Below are 26,309 nucleotides of genomic sequence, written 5' to 3'. Positions count from 1 at the left end.
GTGATTGTCCAGAACCACCGCTCCCCATCCGCGGAGGCTGGCGTCCGTGGTGACCAAGGTCCAATTCCAAATTCCGAAGCGCCGACCCGCTAACAGATGCTCCGTCCGAAGCCACCAGATCAAGGATATGCGGGTCCGGGGAGACAGACGCACCAGCCGATGCATCTGCAGGTGGGACCCGGACCACTGAGACAGAAGATCCAGTTGAAATATTCTGGAGTGAAATCTGCCGAATTGGATGGCCTCGAAGGAAGCCACCATTTTCCCCAGGAGACGGATGCAAAGATGCTTTCCTGGGTCTGAGCACTAGACGAACCAGCTCCTGTATGGCTATGGCCTTGTCCCTTGGCAAGAATATACGAAGCAGAACAGTGTCTAGAATCATTCCTAGGAACTGATGTCTCTGGGACGGCATCAACTGAGACTTCTGGAAGTTCACAATCCATCCATGTTGAATGAGAATCTGATGTGTAAGGGACACTTGGTGTAAAAGGACTTCTGCCGTCGGAGCCTTGATGAGTAAATCGTCTAGGTACGGAACTATCGTCACCCCCCGAGAGTGCAAGTGAGACACCATGACGGCCATCACTTTGGTGAATACCCTGGGAGCTGACGAGAGACCGAATGGCAGGGCCTGAAACTGGAAATGAGCTTCCCTGATGGCAAATCTGAGGAAAGCCTGGTGAGGAACCCAAATTGGGACATGCAGATAGGCGTCCTTGATATCTATCGACACCAGAAACTCTTCTGCCTCTAGTCCCGCAATGACAGAATGGAGAGATTCCATCTTGAACCTGTGAAATGAAAGATACTGGTTCAAGGATTTCAGATTCAGAATGGGTCTGACTGACCCATCTGGTTTCGGAACCACAAAAAGGTTTGAGTAAAACCCTTGTCGTCTTTGTGCAGTGGGAACCGCCACAAGGACCTCGGCCAGCAAAAGTTTCTCGATCGCTTGACGCAAAATTAGTTGCTTCAAGGGATCGACGGGCAAACCTGTTGTAAAATAACACCCAGGAGGAGTGAAAGCGAACTCGATCTTGTACCCTTGAGATACCAGATTTCGAACCCAAGTGTCTGGAGAAGTCCGTCTCCAAACCTCCGAGAAACGCTGGAGGCGAGCCCCCACCTTCGGATTTCCGAGATGGGATGGGAGCCAGTCATGCCACAGGCTTGTCTGCTGGCTTGGGATCTGGACGACGGGCAATATTTGCTTGACGTCCTCTAGCACGGCCTCCTCGCCCCGCTGAAGACGAACCTCGCGATCGTCCCTGAAATCTTGCAGATGCTCAAAAGGAACGAAAGGAAGGTCCCCTAAACGAGCGACGCGGAGGAGGTGCTGATGAAGGTAGAAAAGTACTCTTACCTCCAGTGGCCAGCGAGATCCATTTGTCCAGCTCTGGACCAAATAAAATATCGCCTGTGAAAGGAAGAGCTTCCACTGCTCTTTTTGACTCCGCATCCGCTTGCCAGGCACGAAGCCAAAGTGCCCGGCGAGCAGAGACCGCCGAAGCAGAAATCCTAGCGCCTACCTGGCCGATATCTCTGGAGGCGTCTCCTAAGTATACAGCAGACTCCTGAATATGTTCTGCCAAGGTAATCAGATCTGCCCGCGGAGTGCTGGATCTAAGACCCTCAGTCAATTGTTCCGCCCACTTTTCCACAGCCTTGTTGACCCAAGATCCTACCAAGGCCGGCCGGAGAAGTGCACCTGCGGCCGTATAAATGGATTTCAAAGTGGTTTCTAATCTCCGCTCTGAGGTTTCCTTCAATGTAGTAGCTCCTGGAACAGGTAACGTGGTCTTCTTTGACAACCGAGAAACCGAAGAATCCACAGGTGGCGGGGTCTCCCACCTCTTCCTATTTTCCGCAGGAAATGGGTAAAGAAAGAAAAAATGCTTAGGAAACTGGAATTTACGGTCCGGATTGTGCCAGGCTGCCGTCATCTGTTCGTCCAACTGGAGAGAAACAGGGAATGTGACGGCCATCTTCTGTGACCTGGCAAATAAGGAGTCTTCTAACGATTCTGGAGCTTCCTGGCCAGAAATCTTAAGAACTTCCCTTACCGCTAGAATGAGTGCGTCAATACCTTGCAATGCCTCAGGTTCTTGTGAGAAAGTCTCTACGTCTGATTCGTCCAGCATCTCCCCTTCCTCCTGAGACGAGTGATCCGCTGCCGAATCCTCATCCGACTGGAGAACCGCCGGAAGAGCCCTCTTTTTAGATGAGCAACTTACCGTAGCTTCAGGAGCTTTAGACGCAGAACCCATCGCTTGAGCAAGGCTATTCACCGAGCGGACTAAATTCTGAGCCCACGCTGGTTCTGCTAGAAAAGAAGGGTGAGATGTGCCAGGTAGATCTCTGGCAGACTCCCGTTCCCTACGGGAAGCGGCTAATTCAGAAGAAAGGTCCGCCATGACCCCGGCCAAACTATTTATGAAGGAGGGAGTGACAGACTGCGTGTTAGCACTGTCTGCTTCACACGTCTCGCACAGGGAAGACCCTTCGGAGCGAGCATGGGTAAATTTCTTCCTGCACTTAGTGCAGGCAAACAGCTTTTGTGATGCAGTTTTTTCTGTCCTGGATGTCATCATGTACTCACAGACAAGCACCACATACAATTCAGGAATGCAGAAGAAGTATAGGGAGAAGCAGAATTACAATAATAATGCTACTCAAGTATGGGAGCAGACAGAGCAATAAGGGAGGAGCAGAATTTCAATAATAATGCTACTCAAATTGCAGGCAGAGCAGTATAGGAGGAGCAGAATTTCAAGAATAATGCAACTCAGTAACAGGGGCAGACAGGCATATAAGGGAGGAGCAGTCAATAGGACCAGAAAGTAGTTAAAACCACCTTCTGTAATTACAGACCCCCTGTAGAAGCTGTCAGTTTTCCCCTCTCCCCCTCCGCTCAGTGCCTTCAGTCTCTCTGAGGCGCCACTCCCGTTCAGAGCGCGCCAAACTAGCCCAGGCAGTGAAGGAGGAAGAGGAGGAGGGACCTATAAGCTCCTCCTCCTAATGGCCACCGCTTTGTATGCGCGCGGCATACACTTATTCAGTGGGGACGTTCTCATGTGTCCCCGCACTGACAGCGGGGGCCAGCGGCACGACCGCCGCCAGTGATAAACGTGCCGGTGCCTTTTACACAAGCACCGGCACGCAGAGGCAGGACTGCTGTGAGCGCGCCTACCTAACAGCCAGCGCCGGTGTTCTATCACAACACCAGCGTGGCACTGACAGCCGCGCGCTGTTTTCAGACCCAGCAGATTATTTTCACCTCTCCTGCTAGTCAGGAGAGGTGTGCTACTCACCGGGCTGCTGCGGCCAGAGCGCTGGGCAGTGAGGGGAGAGCGGGGACCCGGACACAAGCCAGTGTTAGCTGTGGCGGGCCCCGCTGAGTCTGATGACTCCTAACTGCCTAAAGCAGCCTCCCCTCCATAGGGTGACCGGACACAGGCTGCAGTAGCCGTGTGGTCCCCTCTCTGGCGGCTCCCACGATGCAGGCAGACTGTCACAGCTAACAGTCTGCCTGTCCTCTTGCTTGATTCTTTTACAAATCATATAAAAATTAATATAAGGGCTGGAGACAGCCCCTGTGCACCGGCTCTACTCGGGCACATTCTAAAAACTGGGGTTGATGGGGCATAGAGGGGGAGGAGCCAGTCACACTTGTAGATTTTTAAAGTGCCAGGCTCAACTCAACCCACCGTCTATACCCCACTGTCATGAAGCTCCAGTGTCCCCTAGTGGATGAAGGAGAAAAAGTCTAAACACTTTTCAGCCCGTCATTGCTAGTCCCTGGGAGAAGAGAGGCGGCGGTTAGGCGGAGGGCATCCTTTTTTTCCGGCTGCCCCACTTGTGGGCCCAGACCTTTGCTGACTGGAGTTGGTTGTCACTTTAACAGGAAGACAGTGAAAGATGGGACACACTGCTAGAGTAGAGACAAATGCAAGCTGCATAGATCTCTGGGGCTGAAAGCTCTGAGGGAAGGGGACACATTGCACTGTGCAATAATAAATGAATATGGATCATTGGATGCAGGAAGAGTTTATCCCAGGAGAACAAAAATTATAGGAACATTCAGGGCAGAATGTGCACAATTGCATGGTCAAATGCGGAACAAGATGAATGTTTTAAAGTTTAGCTCATCTCTACTCCATAAAGCTCCACAAAAATAGAGTTACTAATCAATGTTCTGGAACTTAGGGCCTGATTCAGAGCCGGACGCTATTTGCGCTCGCTCATTCAGAAAAAGGGGCCGGCTATTTAAATTGAGCGCTCGCTCTTTGCGGTCTGTTGACGCCTCTATGTCTGAGCGAGCAAACGAAACATGCGCTCGCTATTTCGTAATGACGCCCCCTGGCCGCTCGCATCATACGTCATCTCCGCTATTTATTAGATTAATCGAGTAGATCGAAAGGCGTCTGAACTGCTCGCAGTGCTTGTGGTTGGATTTTCCTACCGCAATCATGCGAACAGTTCAGGCTAAGAGACAACCAAGTGACGTGGCCGATGACGCTGCTTTGTTAATTATGCACACCCTTTAAACGCCGTTTTGCCCGTTTGGCACGCCTGCGTTCGGATCTCCACTCCCCGTTTTCAAGCACCATCCCCTGTTACCACCAACAAACGCCTCATCCTGTCACTCAAATTAGCAGGCACTCGCTATTTTGCAAACACACGATTTCCGACCGAACTGACTGGTTGGCGCATGCGCATTACGATCCATACGCATGCGCAGATGTACGAACATCGCTCGGAGCGAACGAGCGGCCGCTTACGATCGGCTCTGAGTCAGGCCCTTAGATTGCTCTTGGCTCAACCTCTCCAAAGAGAAAAGCCAATAAAAAACTTTTACTGTAATCCAACGCCATCACGGCAGTATCATACATCAAATCGCCGGGGAGGAACAAGAGCAGCTCCGCAAGAGAAAATCAAAAGAATCATCCACTGGGCAGAACTCAAACTTTCCAGCACTTTGTGTTTTTTTTTATTCGGGGGTAAAACACCGGGAAGCGAATCCTAGCAGGAATACTCTATACCATGGGGAATTGTTCCTTCACATAGACCTACTTCAAACAGCCATTTAACAGTGTTGTCAACCAGATGGACTTCATTGCATCTGTCCCAAAGCAATTATTTAACAACAAGAGATCCGGAAGGCCGCACTAAGACACAATGTGCCTGATGCAGTTCCGCACGCAACGCCAAATGTTCACTTAATTGAGCAATTTCTTGCTACTGCACATTCGTGAGCATCCCTAAAACCTCCTATGGTGCATGCGTTACACAGAGCTGTCGCAACCAAGGAGCCCGGTATCAGAAACGTGTTGGGCGTTCCTGAGCAGTGGCTAAAGAAATGCATGGAGATGGTCAGCCTTGAAAGGTGTGTCGCTAAAGCGTTTGCATTAACAGACGCTCAGGCGTTCACTTTGGAGGCCGTACTCTGATGGAAGATCTGCACCTGCCATAGGACCGCTGCACGTTCTCATGGTATGACCGATGGTGGCGTATGAAGATGCACCAAGTGGTATTACAGCATCTACAAATGCGGACGATGGGCATCCTTGCACATTTATACACACAGATGTACAACAGGGATGGACATTGTAGCGGCATTTGCATAAAGTCGCAAATGAGGGACCAAAAGACTGATATGACGACGCGTCTACGTCCACCTCTGAATCACTCATTTATCTGCTCTATGCCTACAGTAGCTATGCCACCAAGTGATTATTTTTAACTACTGTTATAGCTGTGGATTGGCCAAGAAGATGGTTCACAAATTCCAAGCATGGCCCAGGCTGATCATGACACCTTCCATTAAGGTAGGATCTACAAGACCAAGCAACATTTATTAAACAAGAAGTTACCTGGACCTCTTGCCGAATGCCATCTCTTTGCTGGCTTTATTCCAGGCTAACCCAGCACTATCTTACAATGACCCCTGGGTGTGGAAGACTTGGTTCTCTTTCAATTTCTTATTTTAAATTTTATGAGTTAATTCAGTTTTTGAAGTCAGGTCTAGACGTTGGATTGAAAAACAGCTCTGTAAAAGTTTGTTTCTGCTTGGACTGTGGAACTACAAACTTAATTGCAAGTCCATACTCCATATATTCCTGTGGTGGCTCCTTGGGATATTTATTTAGTTTGGACAGAAACCTCCATTGAACCATTAGAGTCTATAAAAAAACTTAAATGTCTTGCTTAGAAAACAGTTTAACTCTTTGCAGTGGAAATTTCCAAGAGAAAGTGACTCTCTCACAGTTCCGCCTTAGTCCTATGTACTAAGCCCTCATTTTCAACATTTTGCTCAAATCAGGATATAGACCTTCCTGGGCTGACTTTAGAAAAATCAGCAAGTGTCATTTTCTATCCTTCTGTTGAGTGTTCTCAGAGCTCTTAATTATTGGGGGAGGACAGGTAGTATCCGTAGGACTGAAATCTTCCAGTTCTATAAAATGTACAACAGAGAGGATGGCCAACAACCCAGAAAACGATTGCTCGATGGATTACCTCAGTATTTCTCCATCCATACATTGAGCAGGCCTTCCTGTCCCAGAAAATGAGACTGCATGGCATGAGGCATTGGTTAAACAACTGTACCAGGATGCTACATTGTCATCCGTCCATATATTTACCAAGCTCTAAAGGGTTAATATTTTTGCATCCAGGAGATGCTAGTTTTGGATGAAAAGTTTTGCAATCAGCAACTTCAGGGCCGAAACAGGGATTGTCGTCACCCGGGGTAAGACAGTAATTTGGCGCCCCCAATGGTAATTCCCTCATAGTAATGCCCCCTGCAGTAATGCCCCATAGTAATTCCCCCTGCAGCAATGCCCCCATAGTAATGCCCAATATAGTAATGCCCCCGTAGTAATGCTCAATATAGTAATGCCCCCGTAGTAGTGCCCATATAGCAATGCCCCTGTAGTAGTGCCCATATAGCAATGCTCCTGTAGCAGTGCCCATATAGCAATGCCCATATAGTAATGCCCCCATAGTGCCCATATAGTAATGCCCCCGTAGTAGTGCCCATATAGTAATTCCCATCATAATAGCTCATCGGAACTATGGGAGAGACGTTATGACGTCTCTCCCATAATGCCTGTGGGGAGAGCCGGAAGCTGGAGTTTAGGAGAGGACTCCAGCCTCTGGCTACCGCGGCGCTGCAGGGAAGGAGCCGGGCGGGCATCCGGCTTGGAGCCCTCCTTCAGCGCCAGGGTGGAGGACACTGGCGGCTGTTGCAGCGGCGCACCCGGTGCACGTGCACCCCCAACCCCCTTAGTTGCAGCCCTGCCTAAGGAGTGGTTTTGGAAATGCCCTATGGATTCAATAAAGAAAAGACATTATTTGACTTTGCTGTCTATTACTAGAGGGCAAAGGAAAGAAACTAGAGTGCAAATGGGTGGGTGCCCCCTGGCCTAAAGGACTTATAAAGAAAAAAAAAAAAAAAAAAAAGAAGGTTAAACAAATACAAAAATCTAATTTTTGCTATTCTCTCATTATCTTTCAGTCTCTCTTTTGCATTGTGCCTGAATTATATTAACAACTAATGCCTTCCTGTCTGGGAGGTATAGAAAGGGAGGAGCTGACACTCAAGTCAACTTCTACACACACCTCTGTGCCCACTGGACTTAAATAAAATAGCATTTTTGTAATTGCGTAAAAAACTTTTTTTTTTTAAGTGGACCAGTCAAATTCTCATAATGGGGGCAGTCATTTAGAGGGTTGAACCAATAATCCAGAGTATGGATCCCATTAATTCACTAGAACCAGTAATATTAATTCTTAAGGAACTTTGCTAATTATTCTGCCTTATTTCTGTCTTAAACATTGTCTAGCGCAGGTAGAAAAAAGTTCCATTAGGTGTTCAATCAGAAATAATGAGACATAACTTTGCCAATAACCGTATGATACTTCTCCTATTTTATTTAATTGTCAAAATGCGTGGGTCTCCCGAATTATTTCCCCAGTGTACTCCTTTTCCTAAAGTATTTGATGTCACAGTGATACACAAACAAACAGTTTACTGTATGTACAGGGTCGGCTCTAGGGGTGTTTGACCAGTGCGGTCACACAGGGGCGCCACCCATAGAGGACGCACCCCTCCCCAGCATCCCGATTTCAGCGGGAGAGTACTATCCCGCTGTTCCACCCGTGGGCCGAAGTGGCCCGTAGGTGGTCAAATCGGGAAGTTGGGGACCCTGGAGTCTGAATGGATGCTGCACGCATGTGCGTGGCATACATTCAGCGTCGGGAGATGGCTGGGGGAAGCTCCCCCCAGCCCGACGTTATTTGGAGGAGTGCCATGTGGGCATGCCTACAAATAATGTCACGTAGAGGGCATGGCCTATGGTAATTTGGCCACGCCACCATTTGCGGTCGCTAAGGGCGCCTTCTCAAGAGCCAGCACAGGGTGCTCCAACCCCAGGAGCTAGCCCTGGTATGTAACCGGTTAGTCTGTGATAGACAAATTGTCTGTCATAGGCTTCTCTACTGGTGAAAGTATTTGCGGCTAGTATACTGATTAAATAATCTGATAGGATCCTGTTTAAAGCTGCATACACACGGTACTATCTGTACCACCAACGACTTGAAAGATATCTTTCAAAGAGATCTTTCTTTCAGTGAAGTCATCCTGCCACATCTCCGAAGAGGCAAAGTAGACCTGCATGTACAGACTATCATAGATATCGTTATCGTTCATGCGGGAATGCACATCGTTGATCGTTCACTGCATAAAGATTAATGTATGAACGCTATACCGTTTATACATATCGTTCCATGTGTACGCACCTTTAGAGTTTAGACCAATTACATTTTTGTTGTGATGGATTCCATAAAATAGGCAGCTAAAGCTTAGCGCTACAATATTGTTTTTGAAATGCAGACATCTAAAAATATAAAATTTTTACCTTCTCTTGGAGCTGGATCCAGATCGATCAACATCCCGAAGCAGAAACAAAAACCAAAACAAAATAATAAAAGCACACATTAGAGCATAATAAAAATACTACACATAAAAGATGATTGAAGTCAAAGTCACCAAGGGCACACAAAAGGTTGCAAGTTTAAAAGGTTTATTACATACTAATAGTGCAAATCAGAACCATAATAATCACATTATGATTCATGAAATATTGTATGGCTTAATATACAATGTTAGATTTTTTTGGGGTTTTGATCTATTTCACAAATTTGCATATGTATGTAATAAACAGGCATTGTGAGATTTTAAACAAAAACCCATAATTTAAATAATTTTTTGTTGCATTACCAAGCAAAATAATAATAAATAATTTAAAAAATAAAATATATGACCTGTTATTGGCCTGACTAAGATGGTAGAATCATTACAAACCGAGGAGATGTGTACAATTTATGCTGTAGGTGAATTATAGTAAGGAACTAAAAAAAAATAATTTATGCTATGGCAGGTGCCTGGATGGCCTTGTCTGAAAGCCACTTTGCCAGGCAGAGGGAGCCTTATAAAACCATATTGATTGTGAACTGCACCCTTATTTCACAGTGTGTCACACATCTCACATTGTACTTGTGTGTCTACTGCAGGTGGGTATTCTAACCATTGCCTTGTAAAGACTAATGATCTAATAAGACAGGGTGGTCAAGCAATCGGAAGTTTTCTAATGTAATGACTTGCTATAGATTGGTCCAGCGCTGTCACTGGTTACAGATTATAGCCATGAGAATTATATAAAGCTCTAGTAAGATACAGTATGGCCCAGTGTCGGACTGGCCCACAGGGGTACCGGGGAAACCCCTAGTGGGCCCCCACAGTCTTAGGACCCACCTCCTCCTCTTGGGATCAGGGTCCAGACTGTGCACATGAATTATACATTAATTGTTACATTTTACTGCACAGGACTTTGGTGTATTTTCTACAATGCTTTGCTGTTATTAATCTAGTACATTATCATGCATGTACCAGCAGTAATTACTATGTATATATTTTTAAAGGGGCCCAGACCATGCATTCTCTAATAGTTAGCAAAGCCTCTGTGGAGCCTGGCCACACCCCTAAGTATAGGCCCTTATTACTGCATTCCCCTGGTGGGCCCTTCATGCCCCTGTCCAACACTGGTACGGCCCCCTCTTGTGTGTATGGTTATGCTCAGAGATGTATGCAATGCCAAAGTTTACGCAGTTGAGCGATTATCTGTGGTCTGCGCATGCATCAACTTTCATTACCTTTCAAAGAGTATTTTGCCCGTAGAGCAATTGACGGTCCAGAACTGTGTGGGGGAGGTAACAGGGAGTGGTGGGTCAGTTGCAGACACATTGTGGCTGTTTTTGGCGAGTCTCAGCCTGCGATTGCAATCCCATACACAGTAAGAATGGCTCCGGCGTCTCAGCTCCCATGCCCTGAGGGTTACTCAGGAGGCCGATTGTCGATGGATTTGTGACTGATGCTGCATCTTTGCACGCAGTTGCTTGAATTTGCAAAGCTGCTGGTGGGCATCTCAATACAAATCCCAGGCCCAAGGGTACAGGTTGGTCTAGCTTTATGACTGTCCCGATACTCTTCCCATTGTGTCTGCCCATATCCGCTATAGACTGTAAGCTCATATGAGCAGTGCCCTCTCCGCTTTATATTTTCTACATAATTATGTTAACCGCCCGCAGTAATTATTTATCTTCTGTATGTGAATTATATACTATCTATCTATAATAGTGTTTCTGTAGTCCGTGTTCCTTACAGAACCCTTGTTACACCTAGGGTGTCCAATCCCAGGATCGGCGTGGTCCTGGGATTTTAGGGCAAAAACACCAGGATTTGAATCCCGGGATTGGCACTGCCATGCAGCTGAGCAGCAATGAGCACTTGGGCTCAGAATGTACTGCCCTGGCCGCTGGGCAGGCTGTGCGGTGGGCTGGGCAGGCTATGAGGCAGTGCTGATGAGCGGGCGCGACGTCAGGGGTCATGCTGCGAAGCCCAATGCCAGTCCGCCCCCTCAACAGCAACGCCTCCCTGCCCAGGTGAGCAGACTGGAGTGTCGCAGGTCGCATGTGTGTCACTGCCTGCTGTGAGCCAGGCTGTGACACTGTCACAGAGTCGGAGATGGACTGTCAATGCCGTTGCCTGCTGGGTACCTGCTTCGCTGCCTGCTGCTATGTGACTGTCCTGGTCTCCTGCAAATGCAACAGATTTGAAGGCAGCGGAGGACTTGAGAGAACGAAGGCCATCTTGTGTGTGTGCGCTGTCTGGAGGGTGAGAATTATTGAATTTCTTATCTCAGTGTGGCGCTGCTGGGCTGGCTGGCTTTGGGTTATTTTAATCCTGTGGTGTTGGGGGGGGCCCTGAAAGTTTTATTTTTTCTCCTGTGGGCCTCTGCCTTTGGGCCTGAAGCACAGGCCCACAGAAAAAAAAAATTAAAGAAACTTGTAAGGCCCCTCTACACCACAGGAATAAAACATGGGGGAGCCTGTGTGAGTTTTATTTTTTCCTGTGTGTCTGTGCTGGGCCATTTTTATCTTAGAAAAAAGTAAAGTAGAATAATATTTTTATTGCTAAACTTTCATTGAGATTTTTTTTCCAATCCTGGGATTGAAAAATATGGGCCTGGATTGGCTTTTCTGGTTCCGCTTTATAAATAAATGATGATAATTTGGCTACTGACCAGTTATAGCACTGTGAATGTGCCAATGATGTGACAGGGTGCATGTTCGTCTAGGGCAGTAAACATTATAGTGTGCTTAATGGCTAACAGTACGAGAGCTCACTAGCGAGAGAGAGCAAAAGAGAGCTAAAGAGGCCGAGAAGAAGTGAAAGTTAGATAGTGCAACAGTACTAGAGAGAAAAAAAAGAAAAAAAAAAAAAAAAAAGAAAAAAGAGTGAAAGAAAGGGGAAAAGGATGAGAGCACACGCAAGAGAAAAATACTTAAATATGTCAAATGTTCTCAAACAGATTAAAAAAAAAACTGATACACTAGACGTTATTGCTTGAACTAAGTTAGTGTTTTTAGATGTGAAATGTTCAAGTAAACATACATAATTACCTGAATTAAATGCACTGGATGGCAAACCAAGTAATTCTGAGACAAGTGCCATCTTTTTATTGTCTTAATACATACAGTGGATCAGCTATGCCCCCATTTTGTTTGGATTAAGTTGCACTTTAAGTAATTTATCAGAATACTTAGTGTGTTCAATATATTCATAGTTCAGGTTGATACTATATTGTTGACCTGAATGAGCAATGTTCTAGAATTATATGGAAATATAAGTGATAATTGGACTTGAGCTTGGTGCATCACCCGGCAAACATTACCAGACCGTGACCCTCTCTGTCTGGCAAATAGAAGTATTATATGGGGATTATTGGCTACAAGCCACCTCCCCTAAAAAATAAAACATCAGCGATAGCATAAACATCAATCACTACACCACATATGAGCTAAGTGATGGCACTGTACTCAAATACTACCATCGGCTATAGACTAAGTCGTTCAAGTGTACCTGTCGCATAAACAAAAAGTGGCAGCAATTCTGAGGGCACAAAAATGGACATTGGCAAATATGGCACACAGCAGTTAAGGGAGAGGGATCCTTCTGATCCATCTCCCGAAAAAAATAGCTAAATGTTGCCCATTGGCAGCAATGGCTAAAGATGAGGTGACCTATCTGGACCAAGCACCGAAAAGCTGTGCTTTCCTGGAGCTTGGCACATTTCATGGTTTAGCAGCCCCTATGGGGACTGCTTTTGCGATAAAATATCAGACCGAAACAAATATCTGCTACCATCACCCCCTTCCTGTTATCCAATGATTTCTTGCAAATTACTGTTAATAACTATGCCCCTAAGGATCAGTAAGGATTGAGGCACTATTAGACATTCTCATTCAACAAAATGGCTGCCTCCATTATTAGAAGACAGGTACACTTTTCTCAGTGCTTCATAAAATGGAGAGATTTCTGTTAAATAGATGAGCTGCCCAAAGATGATCTGCTGGGGTTAGCGATGAGTGTAAGACATTCCTAGTGATGGTAAACATAGCCATACAAGCTCGGTTATGTGCTCAGTGATGTGATGCTGAGTTTGTTTTAAAAGTGATATTTCCACGTCAAGCCATTTGGGTAAATTTTGGAGAGTTTGAATTTGGGAAAAACCTCACATTAGAAAAAATAAAATGAAAAAAAATCTGCAAGACTGGTTTTATATGATTCAGAACAAAATGTATGTAAGTTGCAGATTAAAAAAAAATATATAAAAAAATAAAATACTCTCCAAAATCTCTCCATAATAAAATCTCAGGCACTGGTCATTATGAACCCGGAGATCACCCGTCAGTGCTCCTTATACACGCCATACATACATGCACTGTGGTGGGAGAGGCCATTTTCCCGACTGCCGTTGACATGCTGCTTAACAGCTGGAAATTGGAATATAACTTGTGAAACGTACGATTGTAATCTTATTATTAACTACTACAATACTGAAATAATGACAATGTCTGGTTTGTGACTGTATTTTGTCCTTAAAAGCACAATGCATCATATAAAATAATCACACTAATCAATAGAAGTGATAAGAGTCTATAGAAGAGTACGTTAACTCCACAATCAGATATTAGAAACATTTGTCCATTTTCAGAAACCTCGCGATTGACTTGGAAGTAATCAAATTTTTATTTATTATCTTCTGGAATATGCACAAACTCCAGTGAAGCAATGACCTCAGTGAACACAAATGTAAAAATATTAGCATAAAATCATCGAGTATCTGTGAGAATGTGACAGCTCTAGCTTTTATCAGCAAGAAGGGACCTAAAAATATTTGTTGTATTTTAGTAAAATCAGTTTCTCATCTATTCTAGAAGAGTTACTTACAGCCGATTAAGCCCTAGGAGTTAGAACAATTATGTGCATCACATTTTGTAAGTTATCACCCATCCCTCATAGGAGAATTTGTAACAGGTGTTCATCCAAAGCCTGAGCCATCCTAGTAAGGACACGTGCATGACCTCACCTATTTATTGGCTGAAATGGCCTAATGGAGCCCATTCACACTGCAAGTCTGACAGTCAATTACATTTTAGACCTAAGTGGCTGAAAACAGTAACTTCTGTTACCCCGAATGACTGCCAATGCCGACCAGCATCTGACAGGAATATTTCAGATGTGTTTGAGATCTCACTGTTGTCTGATCACACTAACTGTACCTTATAGGATTTGGCCCAAATAGTAACTGCCCAATTAATTCATTAGATCCAGCCTCTTTAGTCCACATTTTATTCTAGAGGTTTGGATTTGCAAAATTGGTAAAAATTGTTTTTCCGTTGTGCGAGTCATTGGTCATTCTGCTTCTGGTAGTAGGAGAGGAAATCCTTTACCAATAATTTTGGCGTTTGATACTCTGTAAATATAACTATCCCAATTATCATCCCATGCCTTGTGAAGTCACTCTACTGTAGGCAAGGCTTCAATGATACTCCCGTAAGTCCAACTTTTCACATACTGTATTATATTCCTATTGACAGTAAGCACACAGACACACAATCAATACATTTAGTTTAAATGACTGTTTTGCTCCACTCCATTAAGCAGAAACACGCACCAGCATTATTTAAATAAGGTTAGTACCTCTCAAAGCATTAGAGTAGTGTATAACATGCAGAAAACTATAAACCGCTAGCAGTAACAGATGCTTGCTTCATTGCAATACAGTGAACGTTATTGCAACTTTTCATTAATGCGTAACCATATAGCACACCCAATAGATTTCTAATCACGTGCAAAAATTCTCTCTCATAGGTTACAACATGGCCGGTCTATGCAGCTATTCATGAATGTATTCCAGAACAGGTCACCTCTTGGAGATACATTCATGAATCCAACAGCAAATCACAAGTAGACTGAATACATTTTAGATCACGTGCTTAAAACATTATAAGAAGTTCACTAAACCAAACAAACAGTGACACTATCAACATTATTGTGACAGGTTGCACAATGTTGAAAGTATTGTTTAACATGTAATTATCTACAACAATAATTTAGACATCAACATTAGTGAAATAAATGCCCCTGTGTGGCCTTTGCCCATATTAACGACAGATTAAAACTGAATTAGTGTTGACAAGTCCTTATTTCAAAACAGATGGGTTAATGTATCAAGCAGTAAAAAGAGAAGTGGACTAGTGGAGACGTTGCCCATAGCAACCAATCAACTTTAAGGTAGCATTTATCATGTAAATTCTATAAAAATGATGGTTAGCAGTTGATTAGTTGTTATGAAGAACTTCACCACTTCTCTACTCTTCTCCTTGCTTGATACATCGATCAACCCCAAAGTATGATAAAGTCTTACCACCGAAGTCAAAGGATCTTACAAGTCGGTTTTGAAATAAGAGTCGTACTACCAAATGTACCCAAATTCCCGTAGTCTCAGACAGCAGCGAAAACTAAATTATTGAAACAATTATCTATACAGATCTAAAAGTAGCTGGGAAGGTAGGTCTTTATCAGGTGGGGAGTCTGCCGTTGTTGCTTGCGCTAAAATGTATTACAGGAAAAACATGGAGTAAGCACAGAGACAAGCCCTTGAACCCAGTCACGATAGGACGACAGAATGACAGAAAGGGACAGACACTTGTATAGGGTACTACCTTTCTTGGACTGCCCTTTATGAGGCGAGATAGGCCCCACTTCTCTGGCTGCTGTAGGGGAATTTCAGCAGGGTGATGAGTATTTACATGTTATTTTAAAATTGAGGCATAACTTCAATGCTATGTTTTAAGGATGCGGGATATAAATGGTTAGCTACTTATGACATAGGGTTGGTATGAGTCCGTTAATATACACAGACATAAGTCAAGGAAGGTAGTGGGAAGGAAGTAACAATTAAGGATAAGCGTAGGTCTCACAAAGTATTAAAATCGGGAACCACCATAAATGCAGACACACTAGGTCTTCACCTGGCACTTTGGCAGCCCTGAGGTTATACACATGAACAGCATCGGGATGGTCATATTTGGAGGGAGGAGTTGGTAACAAAGGATAACACAGGTTATAGTGAACAGAACCAGACATTTGTGAAGGTTTGTGTGTTCGGAAGTAACGACGTCTATTTGCAGTGAACAGTCTACAGCTCTGAGAGTGCTCGGTTAGACTTGTAAAAGGTCAATATCTGAGAAGGACTCAGGTCATGCATTAAGATGCACAAGCACACACAAGAAATGTAAAAAGACATTACCTGATTCGCCAGCAGGGGTTTTGTGTCCTCCACCTCGATAACCACATCGCGAGGAGGTGTAGAAGACAAGAGCGCCACTGAAAGACACCATGATTCATTTAAGTACTGTGAAACCACCTGACCTAATTTTCATTTCTCCTAATCAACATACAGTAGATAATTTAAAAAGTAGTTTGTCTCATCCAATTTGGAAATCCAGAACAAACTTGTTTAAATATATTTAAACACGGCACTGAGCTTACAGCTTATGGAACCTCCAACAATTTTCAGCACTTTCCTGGATTTTGGTTACAACCACTCAGTGCTATGAAGTCACTCCATGAGGTCACTAGTTACTGTAACATGAAACGCTATTTTTAAATAGAAGCCATACACCTATAATACAGACCTCCACCATCCTCCTTTTGGTCCCAATTAACCGGTTTCTTTTTTACTCAAATCTTTAGGTGGGTCACAAATATATTTAAAAAAATAATAATAATTTGCCCATCAATAAGAATCTTGGTCATACAGGCTTACTTACCTATATGCATTTTTATTGCCACTTTACACCATATCAATGAATGCTAATGGTTCACAGGTCAAAACAATAATATTTTGTACTTTGCACCGTGTCCTGGACTAAAACTGCTTCAGACCTAAAACAATATTGTGAGCTTCATCAGGAGTCCAAGGATTTTGAATGCATACACCTTTATTAGCTTCCAATCACATCTACACTATACCTCAATATAATATTGCCATATTCTCACAGTATACTATGCTTTAGTACTTTGGGACGTCTTCTAGAACCAAGTAGGAGAGACCTCGCACTGAATCTTCAATGTTTTATTCTATAAGAGAAGGTTAATAGTATACCCAACAGTATGATTAACATAGACATATACCTGTAATTATTATATGCTTATAAGGTTGGTGGCGCTCCCATGAGTCAGTAGTACCGGACTATGGGCTTGACTCAGCAATGGATGCTAATGCAATCGCAACTGTGATCTCTCACGGAATGCAGCTGAGAAATATGTTAAGGTTTCCAAAGCTTACCCCAGCATAGGGACGCTCACTGCCACCTTCTCATATCCGTCCAATGAACGTACAACAGCATAAACATTGGTAACATCGATGCAACTCGGGCAACCATGCGGCAATACTGACCAGCTTGCAAACACTGCAGTTCCCCTGACACACAGAGGGCTCTCATGCTGCGTATGAGATCGCAATCGCTAATTTATACACACCCATGAAATGGTTGTACACGCCTGCGTTTGCCTAGCCAGCCCGTTACCCTCCCCTAAACTCTGACTGCCTGTCACTTACTTTGTAAATGGATCCTCTGTGCAGGCGTAATCGCAAATCAATTGCTGCACGTGCGCAGTGCAGCTGACACGCATGCGCAACGGAAAACAATCGCACGATCTACGTAAAAATCACCATTGCGTACATCTCTGAGTCAGGCCCTATTGAGAGGTCTTAAGTTTTCTATACAGGTTTCTGTTTCATTACAACAGCCTAATTCACTATGGATCGCAATATAGCGCACACGCAGTTCAGCACCATCGTATGCCAATCCATGCTGTGTAGGGTATCGCAGCGGATAATTTATGCACGCCCATGCAACGACATTGAAATGCACTGCCACGCATGTGTTTCGCCAACTAGACACCCCTTTCGCCACCCACAACCAGCACTTCCTGTCAATCACTCTGCGATGGGTCTGCACGGCCGGGTCGCACATGTACACTGTGATGTATGCGCAGTATGCAACAATCGGCTGATTGCGTGCGTTAGCAAGTGCGATCCTTGCTGAATCAGGCCCTAAATGTGCACATGCATCTAAGAATACGTACAAATTCCAAGTCTCATGCATTATTTTGTAGTTACTATGGGCTCTATTTACTAAGCTGTGTAAGGAGATAAAGTGAACGGTGATAAGGTACAAGCCAATCAGCTCCTAACTGCCGTGTCACAAGCTGGGTTTGAAAAATGGCAGTTAGGAGCAGATTGGCTGGTACCTTAGCAACGTTCACTTCATCTCCTAATACTGCTTAGTAAATAGACCCTTTAACATGTTGGGAAGTTTTTTCTATAATGTGTGATTCTTTTAATTAGAAATTAATAGCATTATAGGAATTATTGACTAAACACATTGCACTGTACATAAATTCCAATCATTGGGGCGTATCTATAATGGGTGCAGGGTGTGCGTTGCACATGGGCCCCTGGGCCCAGACCGCACACCCTGCACCCATTTATTACATACTTAGCTCTCCAGAGTCCCATGTTGGCAGTACCATTGGTCTACAAATCGCCTGGAAAATGCCCGCCCCGGCCATTTTCCCGGGCGGTTTGCACAGGCGCAGTAAGGAGATTACAGGGAAAATGGCTGCCGCTCCATTTTCCCGGTGACCTGTGCATGCGCTGTTGACTCATGCAGAGCACTAGAGTATACTCTAGTGCTCAGAGTCTGCTGCGCTCAGTGCGCTGCAGGCAGCCGGGCAGAGAGGAGGGGTCCAAGGACGGAGACCGCACACGGGCCCCCTCCTCTCTTAATACGCCTGGATTCGCATCTTTCTTTCCGTAAAAAATTTGAAAAAAAGTTTTTTAAAATAAATTTATGGCCAGAATTTACACAGCCCAATTAAAAAAAAATTGTTTGGTTGCCAAGGACATTTGAATGAATTTAGGATATTTTGTGGTTGCTGAATTCAAAAAATTAAAGCAGTTTTCTTCGAATTGGCTCGAATTCTTAAGATGTTGAAGTAATAGGGAACTTAGCCATAACACGTGCATATGGGAATCTATTGGAATATTCTAGAAGATGAAAAATTTGAACATTCTAGGTGTTCACTTCGTGATCATTCTAGATTATTCACCCTCCATAGAGGAGTGATCGGCCACCCAACCAGTAGTCAGTTGTCTATTGTGTTTTTCTGGTTTCTCATTGGTGGATCTAAAAAATTAGAGCCAATCTAGCAAAACCAATGTCATGTTCGGAACGAGCATCACAAAGTTACTCCAAAATCACTGTAATAGGATTGGCAATAAAATGTGTTGATCAGTGTTATCTTTATGCTGGTACCTCTTGATTCCGGAGCCTCATCTAGTTTTGTAGTGTACGGATCACAGCGGAAATCCTCTAGTAAATCAATGGTACACTGACCCACTACTGGCTTTCTTCCGAACGGCCTATGGTCGATCACTTTGATGATTATAGGTGGGACATACATTTCTTCTTTTGGTAGAAGCTACAGAAAGAAATAAAACAGTTTATCCAGATAGTCATAATGGATACCATACGTTTCGTGAAGCCAATGTACAAAAATAAAGGATGCATATTTGTTGCCCATTGGAGGATGACATTAGTAATCTTGTAAAAAAAAAAAAAACGACTAGAAAACACGCGTGTGACCTGCTGTACATTACATAATGCATAGCTAAAGTTTCTAAAATATAAAGTTGCAACTTCAGTTTCAAAATTGCTCCAAAAGTTTTACAAGCATACCAAGCAATCATCATCATCTGTAATAGTAAACAAGTCTATGTAATACTCTGGTCTTACCACTTTCATGAAGAGAATAGAACTTTGGAAGTTGGGGGTCTTCTTAAGGTTCTTGATAACTGCAGATTGGACAATTTCTCCACCGCACTCCACAATAAGGCTCGGTGACGTGACAGACGCCAGCTGAAAGCTTTTCATGTTACGTAAACCCCACGTGAGGATCTGTGGGAACAGAAAAAAAAGGAAATGACTTGGAAATACATCAATATGGGAGAATATAATATATATATATATATATATATATATATATATATATATATATATATATATATATACACACAAATTTATTTATTTTTTTAACCAAATATGTCCAATCAATTATGAAGGTGTTTGTAATATAAACATTACACCCACATTATATATAGTTATATATATATTTATATTGTGTGTGTGAGATATATTTCTGTATAAAATACAGTGCATCTTGTCTACTCTGTAATCGAAAGATCAAAAGGAAAATGGTTTACACATCACACCCTGAAAAGAGGCATACCTCAATGGCGGTCAGCTGAACCACTGGACGGATGCCTTGAGGCACCATGTAAAGCTTTGGTGCTCTCTGGGATGGCAATATTGGCAGATTTGACCCATCCTAATAAAGCAGAGAGATTACATTAGCAAAATAACAAAACACATTGTGAAATAGTTCCAAGTCTGGCAAGGTTTGGCAGACGTGACTGATACAATATGTAATGCAACCAATACATTAGGATCTAAATTCTAGTACTTATTCGCACTTGTTATTCTGCATTACTAAAGGGTTTCTACCCTCATGAGCCTGAAGCGACTCTGGAAATTGAAGATTTAATTTTACATGTCTCTAGATCTGTATATACTATTAAACCAGTAAATTAGGGTTCTGATCATTTTGTAGGTCTCAACTCCTTTAGCAAGGATTAACTCATTTTCATAGCAGTGAATAGCATGCCCCTGAGTCCCAACTGCCCTAACTCAAGTGGGCCAGTCATGATCGGCCTGGCAGGTGGCCAATGGATGCCACAGGAACTTGCCAGTCAAAAGTGAAGCAATAGACGGGCGATCGATTATGTCAATAGCACTGGCTACATCCCTAAATGTGCGCTGACTTGTCTCGATCCTCCATGACAAAATGTATACCATTAGTTTAAAGATATTTGTAGAATCCATTAAAAATTACCTGGTTTAGCTAACCCTATGTTACCCACTAGTGTTATTCTGCTTTTTATGTACAAGACTTCTCTAATACGCAACAGTTATAATTGGACTATAGAAATATAGATAGCCATCAACCGTTGATAGTCTGATACCTGATGGTAAAGATTTTGTACCATCGATGGATGTTCACCAATAGTGAACACCTGCTGCGGAGGTCCGATGTCAGATAGTGGCCATCAATGGTTTAAAAACTAATCGACCATTGCTTGTTATCCAGCAATGTCCAAACCTATTACAGAAGTCTCTGGGGTGCGGCAAGGTCTGCATGCGCATGTAGCACCTTGCAAAAAAAAAAACATCTCTAAATCACACCCATAAGGTAAAATAGAACAATAGGGACAACATGACAGATTTCTATTGAGGGAAGATAATGTCACCCTCTTGAATATTTAATTCATAAAAATTAGACCTTTTCACGGAGGATAAGTTCTGCAGCCACCAAGACGTCCCCACAGTGTTTCTCAGATTTCATTACAGGGTACCACAGGAGTTTTGGAGTGATGTCAATTCCAGGGTTCAACTTTACTACCGGCAAGCAAACACTTCTACCGAGAAATTCATCTTTCCCCTGAAACAAGCAGCACAAGAGACAGAATAAAACCTGAAATGGAGAAGTGGTCACAAGTCATCAAGTTACCATCAGCGTGAGGCCTCATACATACCACTTGGTCACTGTCAAATATTTCAATGGCTACATTGGGAGGACTTTGCGCTACTGCTTGCGGATCGCCATAGATTTCTATCTCATTGAAGATTAGAGTTTGGTCCCACGACGGATTCAGTGTTGAATGAATTATTTCTGTGGTTTTACTGCGGTGAAGGAATGACACATGGGCATATGGATCTAAAGGAAAACACAAGAAGAATTGTGTGTGGATCAGTTGTCATGGTTTCACCGGAACCAAACTTCAGTAACCCACTGCTGCTCATCCGATGCTACCCACCCATCACAGTCTACCTATGGCTGTCAGAACATGACGGTTGTCTCATAACAGCTGCCAAACCAGAGTTTCCCAACTCTGCGATCGGTAACAAATATAGTGCAGAAAAAAAAAAAAAAATCAGAAGTTTATATCAGTACACAGTTGGGACAACAAACACAGAAACAATGTGAACGTATTGTATGAGGGAAGTGAGAATTTGCTGCAGTACGTGTGTAAAATTAGTTGGGTTACATTCCAACATGCAGTGAGATGTGTGTGCCACTATTTTGCTGCATGAACAAGCAACTAGTATATCACCCATCATTCCTTTGCACACCAATATGTTACTGAAACTTGCATTATCAGCTTATTGTCTAGATTCATTTTTTTTATTTTTAAATAAAATAAAAGACAGATATAAATTAATTCAAAAGGCAACAAACAACGTATAAATGCTGCCCCCTAGTGTCTGTGACCAGACATAACAGCCTCCGCACCAACAATAGAATCGCTCACTTGTAGGTCCGTTCACCCAATTGGCAAAACACAGCCATGGACATTGTAACTAAAATACCAACTTTGTATTTCGGTAAGAACAGGATTTTAGACATAAGGGGCTATTATTTACGTGGATTGGAGCTAAAAATGTAAAAGCTGCACTCTCATTCAGAGTGAAGCACGCCGGCCTTTACACAGACTGCGTGTAGTACCACTTTACATTTTCAGCTCCATCCTGTTGAGAAGCAGCGGCTTACAAAAGGCGCCACTTCGTAAATATGACCCCAGCTCCCAAGCCTGTACTTAGGAATGAGACCCTTTCTTATTGCCGTAGTCTTACCAGAAAAACTGTCTTTATCCATGGCGGTGAGCCCACGCGCTTGATACAGGTAACAGCGAAGGTGATAATTAAACACTCCTAAGAAATGAAAAAAAAAAAAAACGTAAATGTAGGATGGTGCAGTTTGTGATAAATCCAGTTGTAAAATGAACACAGTCTCGTAATCCGGCCGTCCGTGACTAAATAGGGAGAAATTCTAAAGCTGGGTACACACTGCACGATTTGTCATGCAATCATGGTACCTGTACGATCATTGTATAGTGATACACACACAAGTAATGGTTTCATGAAATGTGTGGTCGCATTGCCCCATCTGAGGTGCTGCACAGCCTATGGGACGTACGACGCAGATAACGATCGTGCGCTATATTGATACAGGGCCATAACTAGGGTGGTGCGACCTGTGCCATGGCAAAAGGCACCGCAGGGCAGGGGGCGCTGTTTGGGCCTGTCAATTTTCCTGTTTATTATCATTTTCACTTGTAGCTTGATCTTCTTTTATCCCCAGCATCTCCTGGCTGCCCCAGGAGTACCCCTATCTCTTAGCCCTTCCCCATGAAACCATGGCCCTTTTTCAGGTGTACTAGCTTATATCCCTATTTAAAAAACTGGGGGGGCGTCAATGATCTCTCTAGCACAGGACACCAAAAAGTCTAGTTACGGCTCTGTATTGATACATGACATTGTCACATTGCTGGGTGGCTGAGTTGTGTACCCAGTTTTACCCTAAGACATATCCTAGCCTCCCCCATCCTTTCTGCTCCAGACAAGGCAAATCGCAGTGTACCTCAAGAATACAGTAATATAACCCTTAACAACTGAGAAACTTATGTCCGATCTGTGCGTTCACCATGAATGAATTACTGTACAATGATCCACCCCAAGCCTTTCTAGTAAATAGCTGCCTTACTAGTTATAAGATACATAGGAGGATTGGAAAACCATGAGCCATGAACATAATCCAAAACTAGGGAAGATACTTTGTCCATGCATTACATACAGTGTCACCTAATGCGGATTGTCACAGAGGTCCTAGTGGATAGGGGACACTTACGATCAAAGGTGCAGGACACAATGGGGGTGTTTGCCCCAAAGACATTTGTTGCAGACTCTTTCCCCTTCTCAGAACTTTTCTTATCTTCTTCCTCTGTACTTGTATCGGTCCCCTATAGAAAAACACATGTAAAACAGCATATTCTAGCCCGGCAGGGGGGATTAATGGCAATTTGATCACAGAGACTACAATTTATTATTCTATGGCTATATATTATATCATCTTGTAATGATCTGTACACACGTTTTCAGTTTTAAGATGAGCGAGAAATGACAGATTCAGCGCCCAAGATCAAATGAACTACTATCCCATCAATGCCAATTTATGGACAGCAAGCAGCCAAATGATCCTAGGATGGGAATGGGATACTGGCGCTCGGGATCCCGGCGGTCATAATCTCGACGCCGGCATCCAAACCTCGGTTAGGATACTGCCACTTGTCAGTCAGTATCCTAACCTCTCCCTACCCCTCACTCTCCCTTCTCCAGTGCCTAAACCTAACCTCTCCCCTAGTGCCCAAACGAACCTAACCTCCCCCCTAGTGCCTAAACCTAACCCTCCCCCCTAGTGCCTAAACCCCCTTAGTGCCTAAACCTAACCCTCCCCCTAGTGCCTAAACCCCCTTAGTGTCTAACCCTAACCCTCCCACTAACCCCATTGGGATGCTGGCGCCAGGATTCTGACAGGTGTCGCGATTCCGGCGCCGGCATCCCAACTGTCGGGATTTTGACAGGATCCCCTAGGACATGGCAAAGCATCTCCTCGGCTTTACAAGCAATACTTCTAGAACACCTCAGAGATCCTGACATGATGTGAAAGCAATCTCACACAGCAGTGATCAGCTCTCTGCTAGGAAAGATTACACAGAGTTTTAAGCTTTCATCAATGAAATTATTGGGGGCACTCCGGAAAAAAAAAACCAGATGCTTAATGCTGAATTTACTGCGGCTGTGGGGATGCATAACATATAAATAGTATTAGGAGGGAAAGCCAGGACAAAGAGTATGATATATAACGGTATGTGAGCCAATCACGCCATGTATGCAACACACAATCACGTGTTACACTCTTTATTCAATAAGACTCAGATGTTGTTATAAGCCTGGGAAGTGCCTTATGGTCTGTCATATTAATTAAACCAAGCAGCTTCTTTATTCAGGGAGAGGTTACATCCCCTCTCTACATTGGTCAGCCCATTATTTATAATGTTACGGCAATGACAAATACTCCTATTATGTGCCGTTTACAGTAGGACAATGGTAAAATATATAAGTGTTCCTAATGAATGCAGACTGAAGTTACATTTGTCACGACTTACAAGAGCTCCCTCCAGCTTGAAGATGGCAGATGCACCGAGACTTTCAGCGGGAGCCATCTTCCTCCTCCAACGCCTTCGCCGGAAAGTGTCCGAGCTGCGCTCCTTCAGGTGAAACTTCCAGCCTATGAGCGCAGCGTATTCCCAGCACTCCTGGTCCTCAGAGAAGGTCGGCTGTGTAGGAGCAGAAAGGGACAGAGGATTAGGAAAGAGGGGGGGGGGGGGATCTGTATTTCCTGACACACTGTAATCAGTACTATACCCTATTGTAAGCCATATTTATTTATAATGATCACTGAACACTATTCACCATTCATAATGCACATATCATACAGCCATCAGTAATTACAAGAGATACACCTGCTGGCTACATTCTGTCCCGTAGATTCTTCAATTACTGTTTAAAAGGGAACTTATCCCATCACACTGTACGCGGTCATGAGGTCAGTGGTGGCCGCCATATTTTGGAACGCAGCCTATGGATTCATTGTGGACTAGAACCATCACCATTTACTGTAGTTCTAAACTTAATCACATTCCCTCAGCTTCACCTAATTGGGATTATATGGGTCCTAAAAACCTTCTCTGCAAAGACATTCAGAACGTGATGTATCAAAGCCTTGGATAGAGTGAGACGATGCCAAGGAAACCAAATCAGCTTCTGTCATTTTAAATACTGTACTATATAAGTGACCGCTAGAAGCAGATTGTCTGCTTTGGGCAACTTCCCTTTATCACTCTCCAAGGCTTGAAACATCTCCCCCTCAGTGAACAGCTAAAAGTGGGAGCCTCCTGACAGGGTTTATGGGTCTCAAAGATTTGCAGAGCGGATTTTTACCATACTAAGGGGTTTACTAAGCTGTGTTAGGAGATAAAGTGAACAGTAATAAGGTACCAGCCAATCAGCTCCCAACCGTCATTTTGCAAACACTGCCTGTGACATGGCAGTTAGGAGCCGATTGGCTGGTACCTTATCACAGTTCACTTTATCTCCTAACACAGCTTAGTAAATAGACCCCTCAACCGCCCATCTCCCTCATCACACAAAATTGTATTACAATAATTAGTAAAGTGCAGAATGTTTCCTATTGCAACTATAATGTAAGTTTGATCTATAAGTACGACAAGAGCTCCCTCTTGTGGGCTCCCTTAAACTATATTTATATAACTCAAATCAATGTGAAAAGTACAATATATACTCTGTATAGT

General features: G+C 43.7%; 1 protein-coding gene across 1 annotated transcript in view; it reads right to left on the bottom strand.

Moving 5' to 3' along the window:
• MYOF (myoferlin) overlaps positions 1-26,309 on the bottom strand; it is a 166,836-nt gene that overhangs the window by 35,013 nt on the left and 105,514 nt on the right. Inside the window, 11 exon segments of the mRNA XM_088476911.1 lie at positions 8,922-8,933; positions 15,634-15,684; positions 16,221-16,297; positions 19,297-19,462; positions 19,777-19,938; positions 20,270-20,368; positions 21,380-21,538; positions 21,633-21,814; positions 22,732-22,809; positions 23,786-23,897; positions 25,104-25,274. Of these exon segments, the coding sequence (XP_088333037.1) occupies positions 8,922-8,933; positions 15,634-15,684; positions 16,221-16,297; positions 19,297-19,462; positions 19,777-19,938; positions 20,270-20,368; positions 21,380-21,538; positions 21,633-21,814; positions 22,732-22,809; positions 23,786-23,897; positions 25,104-25,274 (1,269 nt within the window).

Source organism: Taudactylus pleione, unplaced genomic scaffold (genome assembly GCF_031769625.1).
Source record: "Taudactylus pleione unplaced genomic scaffold, aTauple2 ptg000198l, whole genome shotgun sequence".
Taxonomy (NCBI): Eukaryota; Metazoa; Chordata; class Amphibia; order Anura; family Myobatrachidae; genus Taudactylus; species Taudactylus pleione.
This window is presented reverse-complemented; position numbering and strand designations above follow the sequence as displayed.